Source organism: Rhea americana, unplaced genomic scaffold, assembly GCF_003343005.1.
Source record: "Rhea americana isolate MKP2758 unplaced genomic scaffold, rheAme1 scaffold_143, whole genome shotgun sequence".
NCBI classification, from domain to species: Eukaryota; Metazoa; Chordata; class Aves; order Rheiformes; family Rheidae; genus Rhea; species Rhea americana.
The window spans coordinates 1,561,891-1,577,293 of record NW_028185517.1 but is presented as its reverse complement, the minus strand read 5'-3'; the positions used below and the strand labels follow the sequence as shown (position 1 = coordinate 1,577,293).

At 37.5% G+C, this 15,403-nt stretch overlaps 1 protein-coding gene across 4 annotated transcripts in view; it reads left to right on the top strand.

Annotated features, from left to right (window-relative positions):
- Positions 1–15,403, top strand: part of RERE (arginine-glutamic acid dipeptide repeats) — a 201,357-nt gene that overhangs the window by 70,233 nt on the left and 115,721 nt on the right. For all 4 annotated transcript variants that reach the window (XM_085298978.1, XM_085298977.1, XM_085298976.1 and 1 more), the window contains exons 4-6: positions 8,144–8,249; positions 10,124–10,220; positions 13,900–14,004. In XM_085298978.1, coding sequence (XP_085155104.1) covers positions 8,144–8,249; positions 10,124–10,220; positions 13,900–14,004 — 308 coding nt within the window. The remainder of the gene's footprint in view (positions 1–8,143; positions 8,250–10,123; positions 10,221–13,899; positions 14,005–15,403) is intronic.

Genomic DNA, 15,403 nt, shown 5'->3' with positions numbered 1-15,403 from the left:
ATAGTTACCTATTCTTTAACAGCATGTTAAAAATGGTGAACTCCATTTCACTTAGCTGTTCTGTCGTTGCTTTCTAGCATTTTTTCAAGGCTGGGGGAAAAAAAACCACCTGATTTAGTTTTTATTCAGTTCGTGGTAAATCTCTTATTACAAGCTATTGTTATGTTTGGGTGTTTAGCTTCTGGAGAGGAGTGACTATTTCCCTAATGAATTTTATTGGTATTTTGATTTGTTTCTTGTGTTTTCTTTTCCTTGCATATGGTCCCCAGTCTACCAGCACACGCAGACTGAAATCCTATTGCTTGCATTCAGGATAATCAATGCCAGCCACACTGTGTTGAGGGGAATGGTGCACATGCCCCCTTGGCAGTTCATCTGGAAGCAAATAGTTGGAGGACATTATTTTGTTTTCAAAACAATARCAGAAAAGAAAGATGCAAAGGAGTATGCGCTCAAGCCTGCTTCGAGCTGACAACAACTAGCTCTGAGGATGAACTTCTTGTCAGTATGTTGGAGGGGATTAATTCAGCTCCAAAATTCCATTGTAGGAGTGCAAAACTCTTCCTTTGCGATAGTGTTTCTGTGCAGGGCTGTTTGGCTACCTTGCAGTGTGTTAAGGTGTAACACCCTCTGTTTAAAGATTCAAATGGGGTTATAACCTCTTAAGTTTGCAAGCACTTCTCTGCTTGGTGGGTGAGAAGTTGAGGTGTCTATAAAAGATGCTGAATGAATCCAGCACTCTCATTTTACTGGGGAAGTCTTCTGGTGCAGCTGGGTCTGGATTCTGAATGATGCTGGTTGTCTTTGTTTGAACTAATAGTGTATCAACTTTGGAGTGACAGGAGCTGCCATGGCTGCTTTGATGTTTTTAGCCTGGTGTATTTTGGGCACTGAAGTATTTCAAGATTTTTTGGGGAGGTCAGGAAAGCAGAAATTGTGGGAAGATTTATGATGATACTAGATAAAACAAAGAACTGAAAGTAATTTTTATTCCATAATAGTTCCATAAAAAGAGTTTTTTTTTTTTTTTTTTTTTTGGGGGGGGGGTAGGGGAGGGCAGGTTGTGAGGAGGAAAGAGGAAAGGCATGCCTTCAGTTTCTTTAAGGTAACTGAAAAATCCCTGAGTTTTGCCTTAGAAGTTCATCTGATTGAAGTACAGTGAAATTCAGATGAAATTCAGTGCTAACCTACATTCTTCTGAGACAAACTTTACTCTTGAATTCGCTAAGGGAATGCTCTAGGCTCTGAAAGCTAATACAACCTTTTATTACTATTCATTGCATTATTTCTGATGTGTCTTTCCCTAATTTTCAGTCACCAGAACTGTTCTTTGTCCATCATACGTGTTACAGAGTTCTTGCCTCGTGACCGCAATAGCGGTTTCACCAGAACTTTCCCCAGTCTTCAAGCAATGGCATTACAGCAAGTATAGTACGGTGGTTCTCGTAGTCTGAAAAATGCAGAGTTTTAAGACAGTCTAGCAGCTGTGAGCTGAATCATCCAGACTAGAACACAATATTCAGCAGCTAATATAAGTTAACATGCTGATAAGTAACATAGTGCCTACTGTGCCAAAAAGGCTTGAACCTTGGTAGCTGGATCCTAATGCTCTGACTGTGGGTTTCTCCCCATAATGCATGAAACATAGCCGTATAGATTGTAGTGAATCGAATTTTAAGATTAAGACTAAAATCTTTGGTTTTACAAAGACCGACCCGCACTCTAGAGCTATTTTAAGGTTTGAGCAAACTGCTGACACATACCTATGTGTATATGTATATATGTAGGCTGAGATTTGCAGAAATGTTTATGGGACTTGCATGCTTTTCTCCTCTTCTTGTGTAAGACATAACTGTTTACCGATAATCTGTTCATATTGCATAACACTTTTGCCTTTGTTTGTAGACAGTTTTGCCATAAACTTTGTAGAAACTGTAGTAGAGATTTAGAACAATGTTCTCATCAAAGCAGACTTGAGAGCTACGTTTCTTGCATGGTCTTTGGGACAGGCACACCCCTGAGGGCATAAGAGTGCTAATGTGCATATGCGTTTTTGAGTGTAGAATTTAGAAATTCAGGAGAAGAAAAGGAGAGTGTGATATATTTGTTTGTGTTCTTTGTACACAAGACTGAATTAATTTCCAGCATATTGAAGTGGTTTTGTGACTTCCAAAAGCAGTTTCGTCTGTTAAACTTGTGAAGAAAGGAAGCATAAGAGAAATTTTTACTGTAAACAATCAAAAAATGTCAAGAGCAAGATGTTGTGGGGAAAAATCCTATATTGTTTTGTCAATAAATTATTCTTTCTCCTGCACAACATACAAAAATAGGACTTTACCCTGGAAGCAGCAATATTTGATACCCCAAGCAGCTTATTCCCAGCTCAGCTCACACTTCACTGAATACACTGATCGATTATCCGTGGCTTAACCAAGCCTTCTCATTTCCTGCCTTCCATTACTGCGCTCAATCAGGCCGGCGGTTCTTTGTGGCCTGCCTTGTGCTCTGAGATAAGCCATCAAGGCATGTTTCTATTAGAAAAGCTCTTGTAGATGGAATAGTCATTAGATAACACTAACAGGTTTAAAGGTTGCAGTCTTTGTGTTGGTGCAGGGTAAGAGGACAGGAGCCAAAAAGGCTGCCTTCCTGGGCTGTTGTATTTGAGGGGCAGGGAGGATTAAACAGCCGATTGCTGTATTTAATGGTCCTATTTAACATTTTTGTTTCTTGCTGCATATTGATAGCTCTCACTTTTGACAATACTATTGTGTCTGCGAGAAATCTAAATTAAATAATCAAACTGCAAAAATAGCATACTTTATTTGTAGTAGTGACCTGTATTTTTGAACTGGATTTTTTTGGCTTACAAACAGCTGTTCTTGTTATTCGGTTGGCAAACAGCTTACAAACAGGTATCCTGAGAGCTGGAAAGAAAAAAAGGATCCTTGCCATATTTTATTAGATCCTGCTTTCTTCACTGTTATATTCTCCTCCCCTCTACACTTTTTTTCAGGTCATCCAATAAGCCTTTCTTCATTTCCCCCCTCCTCCTTTGAAAAATAATAAATGTCAAAATGGATACTTCCACAGCAGGAGGGAGAAATATGGGTAGCAATTCAACTTGGGGTGGGGAGGAGTGGGGTGACAGGGAGATCAATCAGTGGAGCAAGTAAAATCTACCACCCTTTTACTGGAGGGAGGCAGGTTAATTCTGTCTTTTGGAGCATAATTAGAGCTATTTGAAACAAAGAATAATTCTTTTTCCAGGGACAAACTGCCCCAAAGGAGTGGGTTAGTTTATAATCGTTAATAACAAAATATAATGTCCATTTGAAAACTGGCTTTATGGGATGAGAGCTTCTCGGTTGCAGTGTAGAAGGTGTTTATTTTGAACAGTGGAAAGACTGTTTAAATATTTAACATACTGTTAAAATAACACAAATCTGTTAGCCTAGAATTAATCACCTGACTTTATTTTTGAGAGAAAAATTTCATTGTTGAGAACACATTTGCAAGTAAAAGACTTCCTTTTCCTTTTTTCTGTTTTTCTATTTTTCTTTGAAATAGCTATTGCTCACTGACTCTAGTGTGTCCATCTGTCATCTCCAGCATTTGTTATATTGCTTCCAAAGCTAGTTGTTATTTAACATGCTATCTAAATAGGGCAAGTAATGAAGGATTCTGCCTAAACCTCTCTGAGACAATCTGCAGGACATCTGTGCCTCTTTGCACAATTTAGTTCTAACTCTGGGAAGAGAATGTAAAATATCTTAAGATGCAAATTGTAACGTGCAGTAACTTTTTTATTTTTAGGACTGCGTGAGAGGGCCTGTGACGCTTTGCCCTCCACCCTCCGTTGTTTTTCTTGAGGGGCTCCTGTTTTGATGGAAGTTCAGCAGGTGTTTGTGAACTGGAATGCTTTAATATGTTCGCAGATCTTATGTAATTCTTGTTGGATGTCTAAAGCTGATCCACGGTTTAAAAAGAAAAACACCACCACCACTAAACAAGTGCTTTTAGAGTACTGCAGCAGTAGACAATATTTTATTTAAAGAGGAGAATGGAGTTTTGTAGCACAGGGAATCTTTTTTGAGCCAACAGAAAGACTGTTCAAAGCACTTGCCATTTCTGATTCCTGAAAGTCTGCATTTGACATGTGCAATTTGCAGCTTTCAGATGGAAAGGTGTAAAAAAATGTAACACTTCATTAACTAGGGGACACTTGTTCTTTTGTGTACACGAGTGCTGTTGTGTGTATGTTTGGTTGGTTGGTTTTTAATTGTGGTGCCTTGACACCTGGGAGGACAGTCTAGTCTGTAAATGATGTATGTATATTTAGAAAGTTGGCTGACAAAATAGCATGTCTAGGAATTTCTGTGCAAAGGAGGATGAAAATGTGAAAAACAAGATTCTGACAGACAGCATATTTGTTAGAGAGATTGCAATTTCTGGTTAAAACCAACCCAAAGTAATACCTACTGGAGAATAGGTGCAGAAAATGCTTTTCAAGATGAAGCTTTTAAATTATTTGGACAAAAAGCAGCGATCATTGTAATGAGGCTTTTGGCAAGGAGCTGTGATTGTGTTTAAAATCCAACAACAACTGATACCAGCAGAGCACAAATTGCAACGTATTAGTGTGGGAGTGTATTTTCAGTTACATCATTTGTCTAGAGACTCTTTCGTAGCTAGATACTTGCACACCTYGTTTGTAAATGGCAAAATTACACATGGAGGTATGAAGTTGTGCYGTGTATGTGCATTGTATGATTCAAATGATAAAAATCAAGTCAGTGTTGTTGCTTTCCACTTTGAAGGAAGACATATGATTAGTCTGACTGATAGTTCATAAGATGCATATGTTTTGGCTATGTCCATCTTTTTTCTGTTTTTAGAGTTCATTTAAAATTTCTATTGCAAAAATTTATTTTTAGATGTTAAAAGCATAGAAAGTTGGTATATACTCTGGCCAGTGTCTTCAAATCTATGCTGATATACACCATTTTGAGAGAGAGTCCATTATTTTCATTATTTATTACAGTTCTAATTCTGTCTTCATCTTCTTTTTCCTAGTTTTTTAAAAATACATTACTTTGTCTCTGGAGTACAATGAAAGAAAAGCCACTCTTTTGCAGTACAAAACCTTTGTAATTTCTTTTTCTTTATAATCTTCCTCTTTGACAAGGCCTCCCAACTAAATGATCAACCTAAAGAAGTCAATACYATTCCTGAAACCTGTTGGCAGGTTGCAGTGTAGGGCAATTCATCATTTCCCTGGAAAGTTCTTAGATTCAGYCAGGCTCCTGAAATTCAATCTCATTCTCCGTGTTCTTCTCGGTTGTGAATCTGATTTGGGGAGAAGGTGGTGTTGCTGTTATCTAATACTGTGTAGAGGAGCTGCTGGCCTTTGTAGGAAATAGAGTAAAGGGAACCACTAAGGCATTATGCGAGTCTCAGACCAAAGTTTCAAAATGGGAAATGAGTATGTCCCTATCAAATTAAAATGCTTGAACTAGCATTCTAAGAGTAGATGTTGTGTCTTCCTAAAGGATGGGATTTTTGAATGACAAGGTGATAAAATACCGCAGAACAGTCAATTTGTGACCCTTTCAGAGCAATTTAATGTGCTAATATGTGTTAATAAGTTCTAGTGCAAGCCCCTGTTATTCTCCCTCTTTTATYTTTGCACGTGCATTCACACACATGTGATGATGCTTGCAGAGCAGTTGGCAAGAGGACTGATACTTAGCAATAAGCAGAAGCTTCTTTCGGTAGTGACTAAATGACATACTGGGAGGGTCTTTTGGGAGGAGGGTAGAGAATGAGTTGGTCTGTTAGGGCAGCAAGTGAAAAGCCTCCCTTCCACCTGCTGACTTCTATTCAAGTGCATCAAAATGCTTTGTTGGTGTTGATACTAGCCTTGTCCCAGCGCTGCTAAAAGCCACGTGCTGTTCTATCGTATGGTAAGCAACTGAGACAGGGAATTTAAAGTGGTTGCATCACCATCTGCTTGAGAGTCTTGGCTCAATTCAGAATACAGTTCTGACCTCCCAACATTCAGCTCTGTGTTTGAATGCTGAGACGATGAAAATTTGTGACAGTTTTGATCCTTCCTTTGCTCCCTCCGTTTTTGTTGCGACAGAGTCTCAACATACGCATGCGTGGAGGATATAAGAGTCTGAGGCCATTCATTCTTCATTTGCTACCTTTGTCCCCTCTGTGACTAGCTCTTTTGTGCGCCAAGAAATGGTGTCTTGAATTTACTTATTTATTTATATTTGTTTTCTTTGCTCAAAACTCTCCTGTCGGTGACTGACTGTTGTGCAGACTTCTGRTGGCTTGGTTTGTAACAAAGCACTTGTAGGCACCTTCCCTACCGGTGTTCAGCACWGATTTCTTGTCCTCCTTTTTTTCCCGCTCCCTTCGGTAGATGTCACTTGCCGTTCAGGAGCAACAGCATCAACAACACCGAGTAGCAGGTTTTGTAGCCTTCCTTCTTCGTGGCTGCCTGTGTGTGTGCGCTTACGCATACTCTTACGCAGGGCTCTGTGGAGTGTTGTGCCGTGCGAAGGACAGCAGGCTCAGTGGAACAAACTGCATTAGCGCTTGGGATGTTTGTTGTAAACTTGCCGTACGTGTTATTAGGAGTGAGAGGTTTCAGTGGCACAAAGTGCCTCTCGGTGCTCGCGGCCCTTTGTAACACAAGGAGAGCGCTTTCTCTACTAAGAAACGCAAAGAAAATTGGCGAAGAAACACTAGTGTTGGGTTAACATTACCCCGCAGTGCTGTGTGCAGTTGTTGTTAGCGCTCTTAGCGAGACAGCAACTAAACTTTCTGGCCTACAATTATTCTTTCTGTTCTCAGTATTCAGAGGGATGATTGTGAGGCACAGAACTTTATTTCAGGGTAACAGAGTTAGTCTGCAACCACCTTTTTTGGTACAACAGACAGCAGAAATCCTTGTTGCCTCTCAGACTTTGCCCATTTGTGTGGAGGTTTTCCTGCTGGGGTTTTGGGTTTTTTTTTTTTTTTGTGCATTAGACAAATTTATCCTCCTCCCACCCTCCAAAAAAAGAAAAAAAAAAAAACTTAAATCCAGGTTCCTCCTATACAACACAGATATGTTTAGTATGTTCTTGAATGTTTTTATGAGCATTCAGTGCACAAAGAACATGTGGCAGTGCTGGATAAGCTAAGCTTTTTCTGGCACAATGCTGCCACTAGCAGTTTTCTTGTGGTATTACACGTGTTTTTAATCAAGGACTTCAAGAAATGCATTTAATAGAAAAACTTGCATGTTTTTTATTAGACAGAAATGGGAGACTCTGCTGTAGTGATTAGGCTGATGTGGACAGGAGAGACGGTAAAAACTTTCTGGTGTGATAATGTATGACTTTGCCCTTAAAACATTTAATTTTAAAAGTTATCTTAGAAGGGGCTAAAGAATTGTGGTGCAAAAAACCAAGCTGTGCTTGCAGTTGCCTCATTCCCGAAGAATGCTAACTTCCCTTCAAGCCTTCCTTCTTASTCTGTGTCTGCAAGTGTTTTGGAGTAGTGGAAAGAATTGACTATTAAAGGTTTTAAAGAAGCTCTGTTTAATAACCTGATCTAAAAAAAAAATCTCATATATGCTTGAGTGTAATAAGGAACTTTTAGCATTACTTCTGAAACCATCTGTCCTCAGGGAAAAACGTGGGATCTGTTGGTTGACAGCTGTTAAACTGTTGCACTGAATTTATACCTTTATTTTTTGTTTTTATTATTATTTTCCCTCTTGTATCTGGCCAAAAATTGTTTTGCTTGTAGAAATTAGATGACTAGGAGGATGTAGTATGAGGCTAATGCTTCTAGTCCTTTGCTGATTCTTGCCCTTATTTTCTTGACAAAGACTTTTGTGAATGAATGTTAGTATTTGCTGGTCAGATGTAGCGATACAATTGCATGAAAATAGAGTAGGTTAATTGTTGTCTTTGTTTAGTTTGAAAGTCATTTTACCGTTAGCACATTGCCCTTGTTTCATTGTCATAAAAATATTACTTCCCTTTTGGGTTTTGCCTCAGCGAAAAAGAATTCTGTATTCTGGAAGACTGTCAGCTGCGGTCTGATTTCCTTTTTAGTAATGCCTTTAGACCTTCTTTTTCAGAGTAAACGGGACCATCTCCTTATGAATGTCAAATGGTACTATCGCCAGTCGGAAGTCCCAGATTCGGTCTATCAGCATTTGGTTCAGGACAGACACAATGAGAATGGTAAGTTAGGCTCTGTAGTAAAGGCTTTTTTTACTTGTACTCTGAATTTGAAGTTTTAGCAGTCCAGAAAGCAAGAACACTTTTGTATAGTGATATCAAGCAAGGACCTTTGATGAGAACAATATTTTGAGATAAATGATGGGTTTTCCTATATCTTGCTTGTTTTAACTAATGTATGTCCCATAATCATAGCTATAATGARATGCATTTCAGGTTTGATTTAAATACTGTGGTGTATTATACCAGTGTCTTATGGAAAAAGAAAATAATATTGGATCCTTTGTAGGCCTTTTGGACAGTGTGCTAATATTTAACACTTTGAAGACCAACTTGTCTGAATTGTGAATCTTTCCTATTCTTTTCATGATTTTGATGTACTATCATGAGGACTCGATTTTTACAGAAGAGTCTTTTAGCTGGACTTTGCACGTGTGAATATTTGCTGTGATTAATATTGCAGTAAGCGATATAATTTAAGCACCCTTATCTGAATTTCTCCTTTTCTCTTTGCAAGAACTGGTGTGGTCTTGGCTTTCAACTAGTAGGGAAAGAAACTCTAATAAATATTCCAGTATGATTTGTCTCTTGCCCTAGGGGAGGTGTACTATTTGCTTCTAGTCTTACTACCTGGGAGTTTCTTTGAGGCAGCTGTTAGAATTCTGAAAGTACTCCGAGGTGAATTGTGATGACAAAAGGTGATGCTTTTCAAACACAGCAACTTTTTAGTGCATGGTAGTAAAGCTGTGCATACTTTCTTGTTTTTGAACAGAACAATTTTGCTTGTGCGTCTAGCGTAAACTGCACAAATCTAATGTTTTGCTCACTATTTTATTGGAAACGTCTAACAATGGGATTATGGGCGCAGTGCCAAAGTGAGCATTTCTGATAACATGACCGCTTTTTAATATGATGCTCTTGTTCACATAGGAAAGTATTTTTGTATTCTGTAATGGGATTTTAAAGAAACAACAGAAGATGGTATCTTTCAGGTTTTTAGTTGAGAATTTTCTGTTTTTAAATATGAATACTAATATTTATCCCCAAATCAGAGCTGTGAGCAGTTAGCACTGTCAAGATTTTGTTGAAAGTTTGAGATTAAATATGCTAAACTTAAACAAATAAACAAAAAGCAAACAAAAAACCCTACCACACCCAGAACCCTGAAGTCAGCAATGAGTTAATTTACTCAGTTCCTTTCAGATGGGAAGCAACTTCTAGTGGTCAATATTGTCAGGAGAGCTGAGGCTTAAAACAAACAAAAACCCCAAAATACCTCTGTATGAAATAGTCTTGGAAGAAATTAGTATATCTGGCTTTATTGCAGAAGCTGGCAGTCAAGGCTAACCTGCCCGCCCTTCTCCCCCAAAACACACACAYACGCGTGTGCACACAGAAGTAAACTTACCTTGGCAGTACTGTAGCATGTAAAGAGTGCCACCGATGGCACAGTGGGCATTAAAAATGGCAGTGAGAGGTTAAAAGAATATCCGTGTGGATAAGATGYGTCATCAGTTGTACCTCTATAAAAGCTTTCTTTTATAGTACAGTTCTTCAGAGGTAGCAAATGAGAATTTGTGTTGGTAGTATTGTGTAAAATGGAGGTCATGTTATCGTTATACCTTACAGGCAATGTACATACCTTATTAATATTTTACGTGCTTAGATGTTGTTACATCCTGTGCTGCAGAAAGCATTATTTAATAATATTCAATATTAGTGTTTGTGTAGTGTTAACATTGGGAAGTATATATCCAAGAAACATTCTGAGACTTTGATCTGTAAAATATCTACAAAATAGCAAAGGTAGATTTTTTTTTTTTTCAGACTGCAGCTAATGTGTTGATGGGGATTTTCTGTGTTTTGCTTTCTGACAGACTCTGGACGAGAGCTTGTTATTACAGACCCAGTTATCAAGAATCGAGAGCTCTTCATTTCAGATTATGTCGATACTTACCATGCTGCTGCCCTCAGGTAAGTTGCAGAGGACCTGATGCAGCATCTCTGTGATGGATGAGGAAAAAAAAAACCTCATTGAGAGAGGTGCTTTTTCTATTTTTGTGTGGGGATCATTAGCATACTGCTCAGATTCTTCCTCATCTCATAGAGTAATTAACTTATGTTATCTGTTCTTGTTCAAAAAGGAGATGTAATTCTAAAACCTCATTTTAATCTCAGTTAATCAGTGTTGCTCAGATGATGTTTCCCATCATTGTCAATTTAGATTATTGCTAGTTCCTGCAAAAATACTCTCCTTCCCTCCTCTCTGTTTGATTTCACCATTAACAAAAAACGTTTCTTTGCAAAGTGACTGTTAGTATGCTGCCTTGATAAATTGCATTAAAGATTTTTGCTTTCTGTCTTTTGGAGAGACGCTTTCATCATCGTTGAAGCTCAGCTGCAAGCAGCATTATAAACTAGTTGTACAGACAGGAGGTAATAGACCCTTGTATTGTTTTCTGTACTATCTGCCCTTCTCTGGGGGATTGATGCCCTCTTTACCCACTAAGTTTTGAACTTAAGTGGTAACCTTTGACCAAGTTGAGGGGAGACACCATTACTTAAAAATATTTTCAAATAGGAAGAGTGAGGTATTACTTTTGAGCAGATTTTCAACAAGCAAAATCACGCATGGGTATTGTCAAAATATGAACTGAATAATCTCCCTGATAATGCTCAGATGGCATTTCACCAGAACCATCTGGAGATATTTTCTTTGTTAAGAATCATTTTGCTGAAGCCACTTCAAGAAAAACTAACTGCATGTTCTATTGTGAGGATAAGGGGGGGAAATCTAGGTTTTACTTATGAGAGGGCTTTAGGGGGGTTTTGATTAAACTTGGAAGAGTCTGATGGCATACTGTAATCTCCTCATGAAATTCCACCGTGCCTTTTCTGAGTTTGATTTTAAATTGACATATATTTAGAAAGTAGATAACAAGCTGACAGGAGGTTGGCTGTCTTGATGGAACCAATCTTGGAAATCTCGTTGTCAGCTTAAACACTGAGAATTGAACCACATGCATGGAATTTTCCCTAAGATTATTATAATTAGTCTCTTTTGTATCTTTGCTGTTCTCTTATTTAAAGAAAACATAAAAATCAAACATGTGCATATACCAAGCAAACTGAAAAATAACTTTCTCCTCTCCCCTTCCAGAAAGAGTCAAGTCACTTTCTCAGTCTGTTTTGCCTGCCATTTTTGTCTGGCAATGCAAAACCATAGGTACTTTTCAGATCACTCTTTGCTTTCAGTTTCTGGGAGTACAATTGTACTGTCCCTTGTGAGTTTTTCATGTTTTTGAGAATTCTTATAGAATAATGTCTTGTAGATAGTCTTTACATATGCTGATAATTGGGAGAATATACTTTTTCTAGGTGTAGATTAGAGTATATTCCTTCTGTTGATTCTTTTCTGAATAATTGTGGTTGATGCCCATTGGTAATTTTCAGTGTGCGAAACATGAGGATGGTGTTCTTAGTTTGATTGAAACCACAGAGTAGGCAAGATGTATTGGGGTATTTGAAAAGAGAGTTAATTTGGAATTCTGATTTATTATTAAATCAGATTATTGCTGTGCCCTTTGCTAACAAATAGCTCTGGTCATACAGTGAGCTGATGACAAACTAGGAAGCAAAACCAGTGATTGTAACTTTCAATCTCCTGCTGTAACCAGTGGAGAAAAGTTAAATAAACTACTCATAGATCTTTATGGAAGTGTGTAATAAATCATAGCTTTTTTACATATATGGTAGAATTTTTAGTAGTAATATCAAGTACTACTTGTCTGAAATGCTATGAACAAGATGTATTGTTTTTGTCAATCTAGATAATACAAGCTAATCTGGACAACAGTTATTAACATCTGTCAGGTGAATTACTGAAAAGCAGCGAAATCTTTTTTCACTTTAGAATTATTCTAAAAGGAGAATTTTACATGAAATATCAGAACAAGTGCTTCTTTCTTCTTTTTTCTTTTTTAATGATGAAATGATGCTCATGCAACAAGGATAAAATGAATGTTAGTGAATAAGCTTATAAGTAAGTATTTCTATGTGTGATCTCAATTATGGACCTTGTTAATATTTAATTACAATCCAGCACGACCTGCACAAAATCTAGTGTTGCTTTGCCTTTTGCCAGAAAGGCAATTGACTGAGAAGTAGACAGCCATGGGGATGTTTATGCAGCCTCAGCTCACAAGATAGCCATATTGATTTTCCTGTGAGACCAGTCAGCAACTTTGCTCACCTTACTAGTCCTTCTAGTGTTTTTTCCTCACTTATCATAGTGGATGTTGTGTGTAAGAGATTTATGTTACAAGGCAACAATCATTCTTAGTTGAACGATGAGCCGTTTCAAGYGTATTACCAAGAAAAGATCAGAGAGGGGAAGCAGGCCTAGCAGCTTGGTCCATGTTCTACTTTTGTTTCTCCAGTATGCCATGGTTCTAAGCTCTGAGAAGAGCAGGCAAACCCAGCCAGGTAAAATATTCTTCTTTACGGTGGGCTGATGGAAATAGCAGCTTTCATTCAATTTTATCCAAGAATGGCAAACTTTTTTTCAATATTAAATATGCCCAAGAGCAGCTAGTTTATAATAGTAAATACTATTGACTAAATACAGTTGAAAAAAGGTGCTATCTGTATTACTAACAGGAAGCTTGACATACTGAAAAAGAACAATCTTATGTTTTTTCTTCTTGCATCAGCTTTACATAAAAAGCCCTAACTCTTTGACTGTCCAGCCATTTGTCTCTACTSTCTTCTGATCTGTTTGGCTACTGTGAACTGTTATGCATTGAATTTCAGAATGCTTATGAGCAGCTGTTGCACCCTAACAGTTCAACAAACTGCTGAAAAAATCAGATACAACTTCCTGTAGTTAATTTTCATTCTCATCTTTAAAGGTAATGACTTGATAAACTATATTAAAAAAGAATAACAATGTGTAGTAGAATAAACTGATAAATCCCCTGTTTTCTTTCTATTGGAATGTTGTATGCATTTAAAACACAGAAGAGAGAGAAGAAACCTTTGTTTGCTGTTCCATGCTTGGAGTTTGCATTGTTAGGATTGCAGTCTTCCTAAAAAAATATACACAGAGCATAAAGTTTTTGGTGTGAAAGTGTCAAAACAATCTTTGAGTTGTTAGGAAAACTTGTCTGAAGTGCCAAATATCCAAATATGCTAACCTCATGAGGTTGCTGGTTAAGAATGGTATTTTCCTTACCTTTCTAAATAAAAAGTTGACTTTCTAAGTAATTAGAACAGTAGGATTTTCAAAGCTTCCTTAAAGACTTAGCTGTGAAAGGATTATAAGAACTTTGAAAATAAGATATTTTAAGGATTCTTTGTTAGCATATGTGCTTAATTTGGAGCTCCTCAGGAATGTATACTGACTGAATACAAATCAATAGATATTTGTAGAATACCATCTGAGACCTTCACTTTAACTGCATATTCTTCCATTGCCCCTACAGGAAGAATGTATATGGATGTCTGTGTAAAATGCTTGTGTTTGTGAAATTTTAGACACTTGTAAGAGCACAAAGGTGCCACGTGGCTTTTACCCAAAATACAATGGCATTTAATTAAAAAATAGCTGTTATCCAAGATAGAATTCTAATACCATTTTCCCTCTTTCTTTCAGAGGGAAGTGTAATATCTCCCATTTCTCTGACATATTTGCTGCTAGAGAGTTTAAAGCCCGAGTGGATTCATTTTTCTACATACTGGGCTATAATCCAGAGACAAGGTAAGTGAAGGGATTTTTAAATACAAGCTTTACCACAGATCTGAGTCTGTAGAAACAGGAAAACTGTCAAAGGCAAGAGAAGTTAAAAACAAGTATGATGCTGATAGAAAAGGGGGTGGGAGGGAATGCGAGGGAGAAGCTTACCTGTTCTGGCTGAGTACGCATAAAAAGAACTAACAGTAGATGACAAACTTCTGTAGTGAGTGATGACATTCAGTTGCATTTCTGCGTAAATAATGTACTATTTTAAAGCAGATTTTCAGAACTGTGGGTTATTTGATTTTTGTTTGTTTGGGGGTTTTCTTGTTTTTTTCCTTGCTTTTTATTTTTTCTACTTTTTTAAGGTTGCAAACATTAGCAGGAATTCTTATCTGCTTCAATGCTTAAATGCATACTCCTTAAAATACTTCTTACACACATCATACGTATCATCTAGTAAGCATTGTGGAGATTTTGTTGACACAGACTTTCTGTATAATTTCTTAGAACTGTGTAAGTTCATGCTTTCATGTGTAAATGCCTGTACGGGCTCTTCTATCAACAGTTCCTACTTTATGCTTCATTGGCTAGAGCAAAGTAGATGCACAGAAAGAACTTTGAAATGAATGCATATTTGAAGAAGGTATGTTCAACATGCTCTTTCATTTCATAGAGTTCTTTGAATTTGATGGAAGGTTGTCCAACCACTTTTTATCAGCTGTGTTCGCAAAGCAAAGCTGTTCATGGACTGTACCTTCATTATTTTAGAAATCCAACCACTAACTTTATTTTGTCATTTGGACAGTTTTGTGAACACAAAGAATGCTTTGCAAATTCTAACTGTGTTTCTTGCTAAGGCTTTTGAAGAGTTTGCTATCTAGGGGCCTATTTCTGTGACCCCTAGTAAATAGTAAAAGATTAATAACTCAAAACTCAGCAAGGACTGTGTCCTACGAAAGTTGTATTGTTTTAATACAGAAAACRTAATTGGCTTGTGAAACTTGGTTTCTAAAGATACTATTGAGAAAGAGCACGATTTTAAGTGGGGATTAGACAAGCATATAAGAAATAAATATATCAATTGTTACACTGTAGATAAGCAGGTTTTAAAACAGGTGCAAATGTTCATGCTTCAGGGCATAGCCAACCAATAACCGCTTGCAGTTAGGAAGAAACTCCCTGTGTGGACAGATTACTATGTAATTGCCTATTTATGGGGTTTCTTGTACCTTACTCTGAAGTGTCTTAAACTGCCATATGTCTGAGACAGGATATCAGACTTAAGCAGAGGTCATCTTAAACAATTCAGTCCAGTACTTCTACATTCATAGCAAGTGTTGTCAGTGTAGGTCCCCATGAGGTGTACAGTGCTGAGCTGTGGGGAAAAAGGCATGAAATTTGATAATATTTTTGAAACCTA